This window comes from Caloenas nicobarica, chromosome 1, assembly GCF_036013445.1.
Source record: "Caloenas nicobarica isolate bCalNic1 chromosome 1, bCalNic1.hap1, whole genome shotgun sequence".
In the NCBI taxonomy this organism is placed as follows: domain Eukaryota; kingdom Metazoa; phylum Chordata; class Aves; order Columbiformes; family Columbidae; genus Caloenas; species Caloenas nicobarica.
This window is the reverse complement of record NC_088245.1, coordinates 43,040,136-43,059,521: the sequence shown is the minus strand read 5'-3', so window position 1 is coordinate 43,059,521 and position 19,386 is coordinate 43,040,136. Positions and strand designations below refer to the sequence as shown.

Here is a 19,386-nt window from a genome sequence, read left to right as displayed (position 1 = left end):
CATTGCCCATACTTCGCTCTTCCCATTTCTGTGCCTGACAGTCATCACACTGTGGCCACAGGCATGAAAGGGAACAGCACAGTCCATGCCACTGCAAGGGGGCTTTCTGTACACCCACACCTGAACACTCATTAATGCTAAATCTCTCTTCTGCCTTGAGGTGATGGTGGTAGATGGCAAATCTGGCCTTCCTGTTTGGAACCAGGAACTTCCATGGCAGAAGCAACAACTTGATGCACTGTCAGTCATGACTTTGGACAAGAAGTCTGTTTTTCTCTTCTGGGCTGATGAAGCACAACCTGTGTTACAAAGTCTGGTGAGCAAGCATCCTTCCTTCACTTTGAGGTTTCTCTGTGAGGCACATGCAGTCCCTGTCTTTTATTCCTAATGTAATTGAACTTTAAACCTGCCATACAAGAAGGCTTTCAGGGACATATTTTTCTCTTGCGTTGACACTGATTTCTCTGAGCCTGAACACTGGAGTTTTTGTGTGCAAATTCTTCACCAGAAAGTTACTGACAGAATGTTTGCATCCACAAAATGAAAACTTTCTGTGTGAATTTCATTTTTTCTGCAACACTGAGATGTTTTTACTGCAGTTTTGTTCCCAGCCCCTGAGTGCTGCTTCTCTGCAAGCAGGCACGCAAGTCAGCACAGAGACTCACACTTCCAGACTGTAGCTTCACCCATCAAGCTGGCTTTGACAGAGCCAGATCTCAATCACACCAAACAGAAGTTGTAGACCAAATTCTGTTTTAGAAAAAAACTTAGCAGGATTTCATCTCTGTAAAACCATAGAGTTTTTGATTCTCCGATCCACACAAAGATAGCACAGTGACAGAAAACTTCTTCATTTCTTTGGCAAAGCTAAACCCTCTTTGCTAGCCAGCTGCAACATTTTTGTCTGTCCTTCATTCCAACAGCAACCTGGTCCCAGACCCGAGCACCCAGGTCTGCACCACCTCTATCTCCTTCATCCTATTTTTCCTGCAGTCCTTTTGGACCTCACCAATGCCACAGACAAAGTCATCGCTTCAGCAGGTGAGTACAAATGGAGGAGAAACTACCTATGCTAAAAGAAAAAAAGAAATATGAAGGGAGAGGTAGCTGTGTAATAATTAGATGTAGTTGTGCTTTTAAAGGTAGCACCTGAGGTCTACCACGTGTAGGCTAGCAATGGGAAATAAGATGCATCTTCTTCCTGAAGGAAGGTTCTGTCCAACCCCTACTTTGCAAGTAGAAGACCCACCAAATTTCTTCACATGTTTAAGCAAGGAAAGGTCTGAGTTTGATTTCATGCATGTTTTACACCTGAGAAGTTCCCTGGCTTTCTAGGGACCTATTTATGATTTAAGGCGGTGCATGAAGAACCACTATGAAACTTTCCTCTATCACCTCAGATACATTTCTGCCTTTGTTGGCCATCTTCTCCTGCTCTCTGGGATAGCAGCTGTGCTTTTTCTTCCTCTTTCTTTTTGAAAAGGGGAATCCAAAATACTTAAATGTGTGTTTCAAGAACAAGTAGATCTGGGTTTAACATCTGTACAAGGTTGTACAGTCCCTGTTGGATATCCTTGCTCTTCCTAAAGCACTTCAACCAACATCCAGCCTGTTGTGCATAGCAGAATGTGGGAAGAAAAGATCATTTTATCCAGCACTGAGTCCAGTAGGCCAGGAAGCATAGAAAAGCTGCTACATAGTTACACAACAAAAACACAGCTCAGTCAAGAACAAAGAGAATATAATTTTTAGAGAGGTTTGGTAGAAACTGGGATTTCTGAAGTCTGTACAGATCATCCTGCAGCAACTGGAGTGAACTGACTTGCCCATGCTTTACCAGTTTCCCCTTCTATAGAGGTAAAACAGTATCTGCTAATAGGTGTGGGAAGGAAAGCTTTCTGAAAGTGAACTGCATTATTGAAATACGTGCATGTCTTATGTCAAACTCAAAAACATCACCTGGAACCAAACCCTTCCATTTCTGATCTAAATTTCAGTTTATTTCCATGGAAAATTTTTAACTTAAAATCATTTTCCCTGATTAACTAAGGTACATGCAATTGTAAAGTCAGACTGAATATATCCCCAGTCCAGTGGATGTTTTGATTGAGCAAAGACTGTAAGATTTCTTCTAGAAGAAACATAACCGTTTACTCCTCACCAATATTTTGTCTCCCTTTTCTGATGGACCAGTTGGAATTAATGATCTCCAGAAGGATGCATTTCACATCACTGTGACAACAACTGCAACCTCTGAAAAGCAGCCAGGATTTCTCTCAGTCACCAAGCTGGGCCTGAAGTGGGCCATGATGAGTCAAGGTCGAATGGTGTGGCTCAAGGACACCACCATTCCCAAAATCAGCCGTGGAGAAGTGAGGCGATTTCTCGCCCGGCTGAAATTCGTTGACTTTCCTCAGAAGGTGAGATTGTGCAGGAATCCCTAATGAAATCTGGGCCTTTGAAAACATCTGATCTCTTCACTACAGACACAGTTAGGTGCTCTTTGGGATGCAGAGAGGCTGGTGGGATGCAAAGAGACTGTTTGCAAGATGACTGGCTGCCCCTTTGGGCATAAGCTGGACAGATCGTGAGGCCATTACTTTGGCAATTGGACAAGGAAGGGGATCTTGGAAAGAACCGGGGGTGTTGGTCATAAAGGGACTGACAGACTCACAGAGGGAACAGAGAGTTGGGACAGAGATCACTTGTTTTGACATGGGCAAACAAGGGTCCTCCATATAGTGGTGCTCAGGTTCAGCTGCTGACCTGTGAATGACCACGTTTTTCTACCAGATTGGGTGATAATAGGTTTTGGTTTTTGTTTGCCTTTCCTTCTCTAGCTCTAGCCTGGTGGTTCCTCAGATTTTGGTTGTACCTGTGGCCTGTATGGGGAATACAGGAATCTGCTCTATGGATCTTCAGGGAAACTGCTGTGTAGAGGAAATGGGGGCTAAAAGCATTTCCCCTTTCTTCAGCTGAGGAATGATGCTGGAGGCAGGTTTGTCCTTGGCAAGCCTGTGCTGCACCAGAGCCTTGTTCAGCGTCTCCTCCTCCATATGCTGTTCTTGCATGCTTCCTTCCAGGTAACATGGAAATGTGAATTTAGAATTTATTTACATATATATATATAAAGCAAGGTGCTTTTATATATATATATATGTATCGATTTATACAATATATGTATATTTTTTGTATGTTTAATTTATGAACGAGATTTAGGACACTCCTTTTTATGTCCAAACAGTATTTTCAGGCAGTCAAACAAGCTCTAGGACTAGAGCAGGCCATGATGACTCAAGGCAAATGGTGTGGCTAAAGGACACCACCTGCTTTAATATTTATATTTTTGGACAGAAGCCTCTCTCTGGGTCCTGCAGGGCTAGTTGTGTCCACAACCTTTCCTGTGCTCTCAGCCCTCTTCTCCATTCTGTCACTAAACTCATGAACAAACTAGCTCTCTGGCTGAGTTGCCTGGTCTAGAGAAAGATGATCCCCACAGCATTTGCCAGTTCCTGTATATTTATTTTCCCAATCTCAAGTTCAAGACAGGGTCATGTGGGTCATGTACAAGTGAAAGGTTCATGTCTTATTTCTATCTCCTCTTCATCTCTAAGCTTTTTATGAACCAGAAGTGTCACTGTAACATCACACTGCAGTCCAGTGGGCTGATTTCCCCGTTGCAGTGCACCACAGCCCTTTTGGGATAGATTCCCAGCACATCCGCACTGGCACTGTAAAGATCACACTGGATTTGGTTACAGCAAAGCTGATTGTCACACCACTGCTTCAGGGTTTAGAGGCTCAGCAGCAGAACTGGAAAGCTTCTCTGTGCATTTTACCTCTATCCTGAGCTCAACTTTACCATTCTCTTGCCAGCCCAGCCCTGTGTTAGGTTCCAGGAGGAACAAACTACCCTCAGGGCACATTTGCTCTCACTATGTTTAGTACTTTGAACTACACCTCTGAGTGTGCCATCAGTCTCCTGTGTTGTAGTTGCTGAACATTTGCATTAATTTTCTTCTAATAAAAATGACCACATATAAACCAACCACTTTGGTGCCCCAGCAGCTCCCCACAGTGCAGGTCAACAACATAGGAACTGTTTTCCCAGTATGGCTTTCTAAGTCTGACCTTTGACATTAGGCAAAGCCAGACTAAGATGAAGATTGCAAAGGACTCTTCTGTCCTCCTGCGGGCACATGCCCTTCCAGCCTGCCCACACTTCCCTGTGAGTGGCAAGGTGGTGGCAGGACTTCGACACTCCCTCCAGATGGGCACATCTACCATGGGTTTGCTCTTCTGGGCTTTTGGCACCTCTCCTTGCTGTATCACCCTCTCTCTTCTCCTTCCCTGCATCTCCATATAAAGCTTCCAGGATAGCCCTTCAGGATTAGCTGCAAGCCCCAAGGCTGGTCTTTGGGCCCTGCTCTCTTGGTGTCAGAGCCTGTGAACAGTTTGTATATGTTTAATGGTATTTTTGTGTAAATAGCTTTGTATATATTGGCACAACTGTAGCAATGGCACTAGGCCTGGCATTTTCCTCTAGACAGGGGTTAGTGTTTGTAATGTATAGTCAGTTAATACAGCTGCATAATAGGGATTGAAAGTGTGAGGACCAGTAACATGAGGATTAAACAGGAGTGCCCCTTCCCTCCTGTCTAGCCACCACCTTGCTGGGAAAGGTGAAGCGGCTGTTACATGAAGTAGTTATTCTCTTGAGGTTCTTCCTGAGAGAACTGATATTCAAGTTCAGCGATGTTAGCTCCTCCGTAATGTGAATTCACCTTGCCCACACACAGACACATCCCCACTGTGAATAAAGAGTCTGTCTGTATATTGTTGGGAAAATGTATTTGAACTGTGAACTGCAATGGAGCAAATAAATACTGTGTACAGCATCAGTGTGTCATGTGAAGCAGTGTTTCACCTTTGAGAGATTATGAGTTTGCTTGATTTGGGGATTGTGATATTTTTACGATGGGAAAAGGGAACAGATGAAGAGGAAAAAAAAAGCGGAAGCCCAGCCAAGGATTCTTAAAGGTTGTGGAGAAGCGCAGTAGAAAGAGACAGACAGGAAGTACCTCAGAATGGGCAATTTTGGGGGAAAAAGCAAGAAGGGAGTATGTGGGAGTCATTACAGATAGAGAAGAGGAGAGGTATGTCTGAAAGCAATCCCCCATTCCTGCTGCAGCAGCGTTTTTAATCTGGGGGCAGGGAGAAGAGGAGGTTGGGCCTGGAAATGAGGAATAAATAGGGTATTCAGAGGGGATTACAGCCAATCGATATGAGCACCAATGCCCTTCACCGTAGCACTGAACCAGGGGGGGTTGCTGGAAGGTCAATGCGACACCACTCAAAGAGGCCCAGCACAGCAATTTGCCAGCTGGATGGCGCTGTCTGTTTATTCCCAGGTGCAATACTGCTGGGATTAGGACATTTGCCTCAACTCCGTCTGAAAGACTTTGATGCAGCTGGCACCAGCAACATGTCCTTCCAGTTTTACCCTTCCAGCTGAGGACACCTGTCAAACTGCGGTCAGGGAGGACCCACCCTGCTACTGTTGGCACTGCTTTTGCCCTGGCCCTGTGCCCACCTTCTCACTCCCCGAACAGTAGAGGAAAGAAGTTCCTCAAGAACTTGCTAACAGTGGTGCTACTGTTCAGTTCAGAGCTCTTGTGCCTTCCAAACCCCACTGCTCTGTCCCTGCACACTCATCCCTAACAGCGATCCTCCCCGATCGTGTGTCCCAAGACCTCATCCAGTTCCAGCTCTGGTTCTCGCTGCAGCACTCTCTGCTGCAGTTCAGAGTAGAAGTCAATTCCCTCAGAGACTGAACGGAGGGGCTTGTTGTGGGGCTCATAGTAGCTGCTTATTTGCTGCTGTATGAAGCACTGATGATGCTGAGGCTGATCCTTGAAGCTCCCATTGTAGCCCTTGATGTGGGTCCTTTTGAACTCCAGCACCGTCTTGGTGTAGGTGTTGAGAGTGGTGACAGCAGAGGCCATGCAGCAGGTGAAGGAGGCCCAGGCCATGCTACAGAAGAGACACAAGAATAGCACATGCTGTGAGAAGCCAAGTAGGGTAAGGAATTAAACGGAATGCACAGTGATGCACCCTGATTTGCCAGGCAGAAGCTGTTGGGCATGGACGTGAACTAGAAAGACTACAGCTCGTAACATTACAGTTCTTAGTGGTTATCTCACCACAGGATGCTTCTTAGACTGGTGGGGTGAACACTGGTCATCCTTGACACAGGGAAGGGAGGGATGCAGGAAAAAGAAAAAGGGCAGCAGGAAAGTCTGTAACTGGTCAGAGCAGGACAGCACAGCTTGGAACCAAGTTCTGTATTGCGGGGCTGCTCAGTGTCTTCTTGGACACGAGGCATACCTACTTGAGCATAACCAGACAACCATGCTGACATTTGATGTCCACAGCTGGCACATGGCACTAGAGTGTTTAAGTCTTAAGAATCAGTGTGGTCACCATCAGTACAGCATTACAATTTGAGCCTTCACTTTCCATGAGTACTTGCAAAGCTCATCCGTTTTTCGAGTCAGTTATGGCATATCAGCTGCAGTTGGCTTTTTTAGCCTTCAGAGAAAGGAACCCTGAGCCACCTGCTTTTTGCAGCTGCTCTTCCTAGCTACAGCGTCCACATCTGTCTAGGCGTGGTGCTGCAGGAATATCTCCTTTGGACTTTGGTTAATGAAGATGCCAAACCAGCATGCAACTTATTTAAACTGCAGAAAAACAAGGTGTGTTTGAGAGCATCATCGCAGGTGTGACACTGGCTTCTGCACACAGGGAACGGCTGAGACCGAACAGGGCAAACCAGTGTTGGGCAAACCTGATTAGTCATCAGGCACTTGTTTAGGTATGACCCCATTGTTTTGCCAGTCCTTGGTAGCTACTCATTTAAGTAACTAAGCAACTATTTGTTAAAGCAGGGGATGAGGCAAAGACAGGAGATTAGCAGTAGGAAAACCATGGTACACCTGTCTTTGGAAACACAGAAGGTCAAGAAGGGAGGAGGTGGGTTTCAGCAGGGTGTAGCATGGATGAAACATGGATGGAAAGGGCTGGGGAGGTGAAGATGGCTTCAGAGCTCACGTACTAGTATGCCCAGCCGTAGTCCCATGAGTGCGGTCGCCAGTCCTCTGGTCCCAGATTAACTGTTGCCTGAAAGACTTGAGAGTACATCATGTGTGCCACCATCCCAAGGAGACCTGACACAAGAAGACAAGAAAGCAAGGAATTTACAGCAGGAAACAGCTGCGTATTTCAGCTTTATGTGGAAGAGGAGGCTCTCCTGCTGCTGTGATTCCAAGTCTGCAGGAACACGCTTACCTGACAGCACTGAGGAGACAGCAGCGAAGGCATTGAGCTTCAACCCGCAGACGGGATTGCCAGTATGGAGCATTTCCGACATCAGGAGGATGAAGCTGATGAGCAGCAAACTAATGTACAGCATCTCTGATCCCAGCGACAGCCACAGGATTCCTGCCAGGAACCAGAGACTCCTCACATCAATACAGGAGGGCTTGTTCAAGGGAGAATACTCCCCCTTCCCAACCCAACCCTGAAAGGACATCATTTGGAAAGAAGGGAAAGAAGGAAAATAAGGAACACACAACAGCAATCCCCCCAACCTGTGAGCAAGGGCTCAAAGGATGCTGAAGGGGACAGAAAGTCCATCACAGAAGATGTCTTGGCTCGTCTGGCACTGGAAAAGCTGAGAGAAACTAAAACAGCTGTTTGTAAACAAGGCAGCATTATTCATAAACAGCAAGAAAGATGCCATGGGCAAATGGCAGGGTGAAAGCTGTTGAACACATGATCTAGTGTTCATAGGTTGGCTATGAATACATCTGAGCTGGATGTTAGACTGCTCTTTCCTATTTGTGTAGTGACCTTCACAATAGGTTTCCAAACACAACAGTGGAAACAAATGACTTTTAACCTGGGACTCAGCTGGTTAGAAAAAATGATATGGAGCATCCTGTGGCAATGACTAGGACCTGGCCTCTGGAATCCAGGATATCCCATTTGTAGGCTTGTATTTCTCACAAAAACTCAAATTAAAATGAAATTATATTCCTTGGGGTGGATATCCAGCTAGTGCAATAATATTCGCCACTCACCCTACTGCTTGAACAGAGCACAAGTACTTTCATACCAGGATTATCAGTGGGACTGTGACACCACAGTCCTCAGCTGAGTTTACTGTGCAGTAGGACTTGGAAGAGAATGAGAAAAGTCACTCTGCAATGCTGGGCTGTGGAAGAGCACAGGATTCACTGACGAAGAAATGTTAATCTGCCAAATGAAGCAGCACTGTGAACACTACTGTTAGCAACTATTAATGGCCGTGGAGGAGACATTCAGCTGGGGAAAAGGAGCGTGAAGAAAATCCTCATTAATGTGGCACTGACTTGACTACTCAGTGTCATTAGTGCCATAGAGTCACCCAGCTCTTTAGCAGGAACTGATGAGCTGCATTCTCTGCTTAAAGGATCTGGCTTGCTTGCTGCAGCATCATCAGGGACAATATTTCATTAGAGGTCAGACTGACGAAAGTGTCCTGAAGCTGCAGGCACCACACATGCACAGAGCTCTCTGCATCACTTTGCCTGTGAGACCAGGCTCACCACATACGCCATGTAATGTTGACTTGTAATGCTGCCTATGTAATGTGGAGCTTCTCTGTACACACCCAGCCCAGCTTGCAATCAGTAGCCACACCACCTTCTCCAGTGCTGGCCCAACCATATAATTGTGGCTGCACTGGAGGCTAAGGTCATGTTAAGATGATGCCATGTGCAGGAAGGGGCAAAAGCAGGTGACAGAGCTGTTAAGACCACAGTGTCACTATAAGTGGCATGCTTAAGCTCACAGTGATCTTCCAATTAATTTGTAGGAGCTCAATGTCTTACAGGACATGGCCTTTCTATCAGTGTTGGGCTGCAATTAGACAAGGAGCAGTAGGAAGAGTGTGAGGGGGGACAGACAGAAAGATTTACAAAGACACATAATCTGGTTGCATAAACCTCCTTTCTTAGTAAAACAGCCTATAAAGAAGTCATTGGAAGCAAAAGAGGCAGAAGCCTGGGCAGGGAATGAAGCACAAGAAGGTAAGAAAGCAAGAAAATGTGTTGCTACTTCCTGTGAATTGAGAATTTTACAGTAAATGCAAGAGTAATTCAGTAAATACAGTTAAGTCATTCATTTTATGACAAAGTGGACTTCAAAATGGTCTTGTAACACCAGCAGTATTTGAATTGTGTGAAAACTGTTTCCCAAAAGAATGACCAGGGGAGGCTTTTCTACCCTGCTGTTGTGCCAAAAGTGACTGAGGTTAATCTGCACAGCAATGCCAGTGCACACCACTTGCACCGGACCCCTCACCTGGGAATGTACATCACTTTATAAAAGCAGGTCAGGAGTCTTTACTGGTGTTTTTAAAATAGGGGAAACAAGGCAGGAAAAGAAGATGAGCTCCCCCAAATTACTCATCTCCCTGCTGGCTTTTGTGATTTCCCACTATCTGTTCCAGCCCTTGCTCTCATGTTTTAAACACTGACACATGTTCTTTATCCCAGACCTTTCCCTTCACATATGAACATCCTCTGAAATGACTTGCCTCCAGCCCCCATCTCAGGGAATACTTAGCAAGCCCACAGCAGTTGAAAAGCTTTCAGTAAGTAAAATCTCCATTGCATATGTACACATACATCCAGGTATGCTGAAGTTATCCCCAGGACAATTTGAAACGTGACAATGACAGGAGGGGTGAGCTCTCCAACCCAAATGAAGTTTTACATTGATGAGGCAAGGACTTCACCCTGAAAGTGTAACTTTCAGACGTCCCGATCACTTACCACGAAGTAAGAGGTGATTCAGCATCCAGAGTCATCACATTAGACCCCAAAACTGAAGCCCTGAGTCAACATGTAGCACACATGGGAGGGACTGTCCTCAGATGACATCCATCCCCTTCCCACTGACTACAGCAAGATGACAAGCTCAGACTGGGCAACTTATTATATGAGACAAATCCCGCTTCATATGGGAAAGGGTCTGAGGTTTCCAGCACTGACCTCACAGATGACAGTGGTTTAGGCAAATATTTTGGAGGAAATCTTGGTTCTTTTAGCAACCATGAAGCCAGGATTTCATGCCTGGCTCTTTGGGGACCCACTCTGCTGTCTGCACACAGGTGAAGTGTTGCAGGTCTTCCATCCCAAGGAGTTGCACTGGGCAGCTACAGTGAGGTATGGGGATTTGCTCTTACCTCTCTCTGCTGGCGGTGAAAGCTCAATAAAGCTACGGCATTTCTCTTCTGAAACACAAAACCAAAGGTATTAGTTTGTAAAACAATGCAGGGTACATAAAGGAAATCTCTACTTCTCACTCTCTTTTCGCTGCATAGCTTGTCATCCCTGAGTCTACCCATCAGATCTTTTCACCTCTACTCTCTTTCTGACCATCTTTCTAGACCTTCACTGGTGCAAGGTAGGGGAAGGCAATGTGTGCCTGGAAAACTAGAAGTGGCCTTTACAGAAAAAAAACCCCAAAACCTTCAGCAATTTGTAAATCCCACAAGCCTCTGGTGAATATAAAAGTCTGTTGCTACTTGTTCACAACATTACTGTTGGTCACACCTATTAAGGATGTAGCTTATAACAGACTGCAGACCCACCACTTCTGCTGAGGATGTGAATTCCCACTCACCACACTCTCAGCAGAGCAGTTCTAGCACTGCTTCCCAAAGAAAGCAACAAAAGATATCTTCCCAAGTGAAATGCTGCATGACAGAGACGTGAGTCTCTCTTAAGTGGCAGAGAATCACACAGAAATATGGTCTTCTGTCCTCACATTTTAGGCATGCTATTTGGACGAACGGTGTTCGTATTTGCTTTGGCTTTTTATATTGGCCATATGCAAACTATTGTCTCAGCTGAGGGTCCATCATTATTATCTGCAAGTCTCTCTTACTGCATACTGCATTACGGCATTTGAGGGTCCTCTCCTCTCCTTGGCACAGTATTTTCTCCCAGATGTATCAGCCTGCTGTTCTTCATGTAAGAATCTCATTTTCTTAATTTCTATCCCCAGTTCTAATCTCTCCCAATCTCCTGTATTACTTCTGTCATCCACAGCTCTCAGGATGCTACCTAGTTTAGTGCCATCTGCAGTCCTCATTAACTTGCGGTTTGCTACTTCACCTTTAATGAGGTTATTCAGTAATGGCTGATCTAAACTGATCTTGAGATTAGCCTCAATAATGAAATCCTTTATCCAGCTCAACTCAAACCCCTTTTCCTCATAGTAGCCCCTTATTGTTTGTTATTGTTTCTTGCTTCAAAGACCCACAGCAGTGGTCGGGTTGCACTCAATTTACAGGAAGCAGGGGACTAAGGCTATGTGCTCTACCTCGTGCTCTGCTGCGATCCAGATGTAACACACTCTCTACATTCCTTCAGCCCTCGCGTCTCTCAGAGAAAGCTGTCAAAGGATGCAGTCTCATTCCCACAAGCACCATGGAAACACACCCCAACCCAAAGCAGTCCCAAATAAACACGTCCTTCCGCAGCACGTCTGGAAATGCTCATAATGAAGCAGCCCTCTCATTAGGACATGAGAGTTTCAAGCACATTCACTCCTGCTCCCACCCCGCTTCTGTCTGCTTTTATTCACCAGTTCTTTATTCTCAAACTCTGACAGCAACAGATAAGGAAATGAGAAATGCTATACTAGAATGGTGGCTTAGTTAAAGAAGGTGAGATGTTTGTTCTGGGGGAGAGCTGAAGGAAGGATGGTGGGCTCAGAGGAATGAGCCTGATGAAAGAGACTTTCATCACTGTATCTTTAGATATAAATCTCCCTGTTGGCCACCTTCTGGGTCAGTTCTGATCCTTGATGTGTGTGCCAGGCTGTAAAGAGCATCTGTGTGCTGCAGAGCATCCACCTGTGCCGGTGTGGCACAGGTTTCAGCAGGACTTCAGCAGGGCTGGGCAGGAGCAACTCAAGGGTAAATGGAGGCACCAAAGGTGTCTAGTACAGGTTGTGCGACCGGCCCCTGGCACTCCAGGGTTTACAGTGCCAGTCCCACAAGGTCAAAAACCACAAATGAAACCTGTTACAATATCACAAAAACAACTGAAAAAGTTACAATATTGCAGGTCTAATCCTCAGGTCAATTTGCCTCCGAGTTTTACAGAATCACAGAATGGCTGGAGTTGTAAGGGAACTCTGGCGATCGTCTAGTCCAACCCACCTGCTAAAGCAGGTTCACCTAGAGTAGGTTGCACAGGAATGCGTCTAGGCAGGTTTTGAATATCTCCAGAGAAGGAAACTCTTTAGTTCCTCTGAATTCAGATCTTCCAGGTTTTCTGTATCTATAAGGCAGTACTTCTCTCTCTCTTTTTTTTTATAAGAAGAGCCCAGTCCTTGTTCAAGTCACAAAACTGCTCAGTTTGGTAATTTAAGGAGAACACCAACTATTGCAGTCCTCACAGTGATGATTAAATTGACAACATTGCATAAAATCACACTGCTTATGCTTCTGAGGGGACATGCACAGATGCGCCCTGGAGAATATCAAGTAAGCTGTGTGTAGGAATGGAGATATGGGGAAAGGGAAAGGGAAAAGGAAAGGGAAAGGGAAAGGAGGCTCATCCCAGTTCACATCAGGGTGAACGATGCCATCACAAAGTCACTGCCACCACCACCACCTCTTGCACTTCACAGCCCCTGCTCCAGGCCAAAGGGTATACCAGAGACAACCATTCTCCCTTTTCCCCCTCTGTAAACATGCCAAAGAGGGACAGAAATATAATGACCGCAGCAGTGCACAGGCCTGATGCCATCTAAGAAAATGAAGTTCTCCCAAGTGTTGTCAGCCTCCTGCCTTTCATTTCCAGACTCCTGTGGGGTAAATACAAGGGCGGAAGTTGTGACTGCCTGGGCAAGATGCTACCTGGCCCTTCCATGCTCTCTTCACAGGAAAGCCACATCCCCGTGTGGAAGTATCTGAAGGCAAAGCGGTCATCCCCGGTCTCCCAGCTGTAGTGCACCACATCCTGGGATGAAACATTGCTACCATCTGCATCAGGGGGCATGGGGACACCGATGCACTTGGTGGCTTTGCTCTTCCCACACAAAGGCTTGGGCACTTTCTGGGTCCCGGTGCACCAGTAGCTGCCAAGCAAGGCAGTGGTGGAGAGGGTGAGAGCCAGCAGGTTCAGGATGACAGCCAGGAAGGCACGGCGCCATGGCAATCCCTTCAGCAGCTCCATCTACAACACACAAACAGGAGGGACCATCACACCAGCCACTTGTCCTACCTAGTCTTATGAATCCCAGCTCTTCCCAGCGCACACCTGTGGGGAGGGATTATGAGCGCTCTGCCCTCCTCACAACATCCCAGCAGTTCACCCAGCATGGAAGAACCACTTCCTGAAAGTCAGAGTGTTAGAGCAATAGGTCAACTTCAACCATTTCAAAGTACGCTGAACATCTGTACCGGTGACCCCGTAGACATAGTGGTGCTGAGCGCATCAGGGTGTGTGAGCACATGAGCAAAATGAGAACAACATCATATTCACTCCATCTCAGAGGTGGTAGGGAAAAACTGTTAACCAACTTCCCCAAAGACCATGTGTTGCCTTTAGATGGGGCATGATGGATGCTCTGTCCAACTAAATGTACTTGCTGCCAAGTATCCCAAAACACTCTTTCAAGACGTTCATTACTGTACCTAGGGAGATAGGGACTGTATTGATTTCACAGTGGGGAAAACTAGTAAAATGTTCCCAGATCACTGAAGGTCATACATCAAAGCTGTGACCTGCTCAGGAGGGACACCCAGATATCCAGACCTGGCAGCTCAAGTTCAAGCCCCAGAGCAGCGCCTCCACCTGAGCAAGCACTGCTCTGCACATTCAGAAATTTGGTAGGGTGATAGGATGACAGTGACTCTGCTCTCAAACAAAGTGCCAAAGGTCTTTTTTTTTAGAGCAAACATTGTCACAAACACTCTTCTCAGTTTCATCTCATTGGAAAAAGTAATTCAGAAGGCAGTTTGTGTACCAGGGTCCTGTGGTCTTTCTCACTCAAAGGGAAGCTTAAGATTTTACAGTTCCTGCAAAACCCTGTACTGACTTCTGAGAAACCCAACTTACCACTCTGTGGATTGATTAGATGTCATCTACCCACACATCAACTTACATATAATCAACGCATGCCTCTTCCCACATGGCACTCCCTATGTTTGGCACAACTTCATCCAGATACTCCCACCCTTTCCTATTTATGACTGTCAAAATCTATTTGCCCATGGATAGATTCGCTTTGTACAGACATTGCCTGCTGCCAGTCCTCTTCACATAACTGGTTGACTCACGCAACGTTCAATGTGTGACAAAGGCCCTGCATACTGTGGACACTACTATAAATAAATGATATGAGACTGAGCTTTGCATTGTTTGTGACTGCACCGCAGCTAAAAGTGGTGCAGTTAGAAGCATTTGTTCTGCTAACCAGCAAGCTTGAAAATGTGGTCAATAAAGATGGTGCTGAAGCTCCTCTTGGAAAGCAGGACATCATTAGCACGTCCTCACATGGAGAAAAGCATGCCTGATCCAAAATATCTGCATCGAAGGCAAGAAAATACCAGCTCCTGAAAAATCCCTGCATTATTTTATGCTCTGGCTTCTTTTGTCTTTTCACGAGAGCATTTATTTCTTTCAGCAATGGAGATGCCACACCCTGGAGATGGTAACATCTTAGTGATACCATAACTAATGACTTCCATGACCTGAAGGCATGTTGGATATCACCATTTTCATAGAGCAGATATGTACTAGGAACACTTAATTATATGAAGGTTTCTGGCTAAGGCTGGTGGCAAACTCTTCACTGAAATTTTTTCAGTGGAAAATTTGCCTTATGATTTAGAAGAAAATTATACAGGGTGTTTGAAAAAGATGGATCCAGTTTCAAAGTAGTATCTTTCAGGGTGGCAACATGTTACAATTACATGAAAAATTGCAAACGGTTTAATGAGTTACCTTTAGTAATCCTTTGAAACTCTATGCCCCACCCTTTCAAGTGGTAAGAGTTTCATTCATGGGTGGTTCACAGTTGCAGAGATATAGTGATTTCAGATTAGGTCCATCTTTTTCAAACACCCTGTAGATAAAATTTCTCTCCTCAAACACATGATTTTTCATCTGAAAACAGAAACCTTCAGCACACAAAGTTTTTCAGTTTTTCATCAATGCTTGATTATAAGATTTTCTGTCGTCGTGTTTAAGTTTGCTCATGCTTTTATTTAAAAAAAAAATCTTTCCACTCATAATATTGACAAAAATCATTTTTCTAATTTGAATCTTCAGTAGCGGGAAAAATATTCTCTTCAGTTGATTTATGATAGTAGTTGAAAGGCCATATAATTTCAGAACAAGTGATAAGCAAAAAGGCAAGAAAAAATATAAGAAACAAATGAGTCAGAAGAAGGAACCGGATCAGGGATGCAGAGGACATGGGGAATGAGAAGCAAATCCGAGCTACTCCTTCATGAGAACATTGTCAGAAAAGTTTCCCTCCATAAAAGCCAAGCACTTACTGACAATCACTGATAACCCCAAAAGAAGAGTTGAATTTACCTTGGCAGCAAGTCCTTGAAGTCCTATTAATTTGGAGGAGCAATGCAGAAATGGGACTTACGCTTTGTCTGCTGTTTTGCTCATCTCTAGATACTCCAAGAAACCAAAATGCTTCAAACCTCCTCACTCCTGTGTCTCCTCCCCTCCTCCCTCACCCCGCACCCCATCCCCAGTGATTATTAAATGCCATCCCTCCAGCCAGCAGCTGTTTTGTGGAAAGTGGTCATTTTGTAATCCACAATGCAATCACAGCACAGCTGCTCTGGGAGATTATACAGGAAGTGATTGGTGCTGCGGGCCAGGATTAAGTGCAGAAGCGGTGACCTGTATTGACTGAGCAGAAAGTTTCCTTAAAACACAGACAGATCCCAACCGTCTCCATAGGGTGGCTGTTTGGGAGCTTGTATGGAGTGAGCTGGCAGCTCTCTGGCCAGCACTTCAGAGGATGAATGACCTTAGCTCAGACACTACCAGCACCCTTGGTGTCAGGTCACTTCTTGTCCTGTGCACAGTCTCAGCAGAATGGCAAAGGCCACAAGCCCCCCAGCCCTGGGGTATCTTCCTGGCCAGACCCAATAGTCATAGAAAGGGGAGAAGAAAAAAATGGGGAGAGGAAAGTTTATGCAACTGAATCTGTTCTGAGGACTGAGGATTTCAGACCCTAAAAAGACCTCAATCCATGGGCGCTGGAGATTTTAACGACAAAAGGAGCCCCTTAGCAGAAGCACTGCAGAGTGGCAGACTGGAACCACGGCATCACCACCATGATGGAGGTGTGTGAAACAGTGACAAGTCAAAGAAGTCCAATACTCAAAAGGTGGGAGCATGAGTAAGATTTTCAGGCTCCCTTGTAGTGTCAGCTTTTACCAAGATGCAAAGTTCACCAGGAGTCCCAGTTCCCAGCAGATTCATATTGGATGAATTTGGGAAGCTAGTAAGGAGAGAAAGAAAGATTCACACTCACCCGAAGTGAAGCCTGGAGAAATGGAGGCTCAGGGAAGACCTTATTGCTGTCTACAACTACCTGAAAGGAGGTTGTAGCATGGAGGGCGTTGGTCTCTTCTCCAAAGTAGCAAGTGATAGGATGAGAAGAAGTGGCCTCAAGTTGAGCCAGAGGAGGTTTAGATTGGGTATTAGGAAAAATTTCTTCATGGAAAGGGTTGTGAAGCACTGGAACAAGCTGCCCAGGGAAGTGGTTGATTCACCGTCCCTGGAGGTGTTTAAAAGATGTGTAGATGAGGTTCTTAGGGACACGATTTAGTGATAGTGTTAGGTTAATGGTTGGACTCAGTGATCTTAAGGGTCTCTTCCAACCAGAATGATTCTATGATTCTATGAAGTTCCCTCTGAGCTCTTGTCTGAAAGTTTAAAGGCTCCCACAATACCTGACGGTGTCAATACACCTTGTTAGGTATCAGAACAGGGAAAAGTGAGAATGGCATCACCTCTCACCAGAACAAACTGCCACTGGAGGGCATGGAGCTACACGACATTGAATCAAACTGCAAGGGAGAGGAGCAAACCAAAGGTACTCAGCCCATCTTTCCCACGAAGGCTCTGCCCAATGCCAAGCAGGAGAGGCTCCCACCAGTACTGGGAAGGAGCAAGGCAGGTTCCCTGCATGCCTGCCTGCTGCTCTGCTGGGACAGAGAACACCAGTGGTTCATCTGCTCTCATCCCCCGCCTCCAACACCAGAGCCTGAGGCTGGAAGGCAGGTGTGGGGACAGCTGTGAGCGACACACATGCTGTGACAGCCCCTGCACAGCACAGACAGAGCTGGTAGGTTCATGGTGCCGTACCTGGAATGTGCCATCACTGGCTCCTGACTCTTCCTGCCCCGAGCAGAATGGTCAGTAGCTCTGCGGTTATTTTAATACTACTCACTGCATAAGCTTCTCTAATATAGATAATCATTTCTAAGGCTGGCTAACTGAAAGCAATGCTAAATGTTTCTGTGCCTCATGGACTGTCTGCAGGTTTTTTGATTGATAAAAAGGTTCTATTTGACACAGATGTACTCAGTTTACTGAAAGAGGTAGAATAACAGCTGATGCTGTTTAAAAGGACAGTGTTTGGGGTTTTTTTCATCGTTCAGTCTCTCTGCATCTGGACACCTTAAGTTTGGCTTCTAAATGCTCAGTAAAAAAAGCCTGGTTTCCAGGCTCAAGAATAGATAAAGTCCATCTCTTACTGATAATCCTTAATGTTAACATGTTCCTAATTTTAAGCTTGATGAGAGTCTCATTAAAATCCAGCAGGCTATGTTAGTTTCTAAAGCTGGGACTACCGCATATATATTGATGAAGTGAGGCTGAATTAGATTTATATAGCTAGGGATTCAGATTTTAAAATAAATTTATCAGAAATGGTTTCAAAAACATACATATAACAGATTTAGTGTTCTGAATAACGGCAGATATTTATCCTTCCAGAAGATGGCAATCTTCTCTAGTCTTCTTTTTGGGAGTCTCTGCTGCTCACATATGCTGGGGGAAAAGCAACACCCAAGTTTAGGCTTCTGTTCCTTCCTTTTATGTTTCCCCCCCTCCTCGATCTGGGGATGTGGGGTTTTGAGTTATCTTTGAGTTATCTGAGCCTGGGAAGACTTCTGACATCATTGGGGAAAGGAAAAAAAAAAAAAAGGAATAAATGGAGGAGCTTAGCAGGGCATTTACTCCACCTTCTTCCCTGAACAGAACTATTGTTTCTAATATATTTTTCCAGTATTTTGTCAAGTACCGTATTAACTTTCTCAGCTTGCTTCCATCCCCAGATTATTGCAAACACCTCACGGAACATAGACACTAGAGCACATTTCCTGATTTCCAACAAACTTCCTGTAGGAATTTTTTTTTTTTAATCCCCATTCCAACCTTGCCTTAATCTGACCAATTATGGACAGAAAAAACAGGCAGTATCTGTCTTTCACCTTCCTGTGCCTTCCAGTTTTCTCCTCTTTGTATCTGACATTTCCCACCATAACTTCGCTTGGCTAGAGGTTTTGGATGTCTCTTTCTCTTTGAACTCAGCAGCAGCCAGTCCCTGGTGACTCGTTTAAAGTTCGCCCACTGAAGTGAATGCCCATAGCAGTTGATTTCCTGCGCAATCAGCCCAGTGCTTGGCTTATAGAAACAAAACAAGGAAACGAAACGCAAACCACAATCTTAGCACAGCACCTCTATGGATACTGACAACTCTACAAAAGCCCGGGCATTTACAAGTGATGCCTTTTTATCCCAGCTGTATCACATAAATTAGGGTGTATCCTGCCCCAACGAGACATCCTCAACTCCCAAGGAGGTTGGTGGAAAACAAGGGCAAGAAGCCCTTACCAGATAGGGCCCAAAGATTGCAATATTAACCAGCAGGTCTCAAGAGACACACAGCTCTTTATAGCCCTCTATGCAGCCTTCCTACCCAGGGGTATTGGGAATCATATGCTGTCCCAACAATGGCTCCTCAGCCATCCTAAAGAGGAAAAAGAGGGGAGGAAGAGCAGCTATTTATACCCATAATGTCACTCTGTGAAACCTGGATGAAGACGGGCTCATACTTACCCCTCATTCCACACATTCCTTGCACATGACGCTTCCCACCGCTCCTGTTTTTTGCTGGTTTTACAGGAAGACCATCCAGTGCCGTTGTCCCTTCCTTGCTGCCACACGGAAAGCAGGGTGTCTCCGGGGGGCAGTGACACCAAGAGAGCCAGACTTCTCA

The 19,386-nt window shown here is 45.4% G+C and overlaps 2 protein-coding genes across 2 annotated transcripts in view; one reads left to right on the top strand and one right to left on the bottom strand.

The window, feature by feature from the left end:
• FAM234B (family with sequence similarity 234 member B) overlaps positions 1–4,890 on the top strand; it is a 23,135-nt gene extending 18,245 nt beyond the window's left edge. The window contains exons 10-13 of the mRNA XM_065635716.1: positions 161–316; positions 924–1,041; positions 2,194–2,420; positions 2,841–4,890. Of these exons, the coding sequence (XP_065491788.1) occupies positions 161–316; positions 924–1,041; positions 2,194–2,420; positions 2,841–2,846 (507 nt within the window). The 3' untranslated portion in view covers positions 2,847–4,890. The remainder of the gene's footprint in view (positions 1–160; positions 317–923; positions 1,042–2,193; positions 2,421–2,840) is intronic.
• GSG1 (germ cell associated 1) lies at positions 4,817–19,386 on the bottom strand. The gene is made up of 6 exons (XM_065635729.1): positions 19,227–19,386; positions 12,980–13,298; positions 10,292–10,339; positions 7,348–7,500; positions 7,115–7,226; positions 4,817–6,033 (listed from the first exon to the last, which is right to left on the bottom strand). The coding sequence occupies exons 2-6, from the start codon at positions 13,296–13,298 to the stop codon at positions 5,718–5,720; spliced, it is 948 nt and encodes a 315-aa protein (XP_065491801.1). The 5' UTR covers positions 19,227–19,386; the 3' UTR covers positions 4,817–5,717.

Excerpts from the sequence above, each read along its gene's own strand:
- GSG1 (XM_065635729.1), bottom strand. The coding sequence starts at position 13,298 with ATGGAGCTGCTGAAGGGATTGCCATGGCGCCGTGCCTTCCTGGCTGTC. Across the intron at positions 7,501-10,291 it reads TTCACCGCCAGCAGAGAGAG|GAATCCTGTGGCTGTCGCTG; the intron begins GTAAGAGCAAAT and ends GGTTCCTGGCAG. Across the intron at positions 7,227-7,347 it reads TGTCTCCTCAGTGCTGTCAG|GTCTCCTTGGGATGGTGGCA; the intron begins GTAAGCGTGTTC and ends TTCTTGTGTCAG.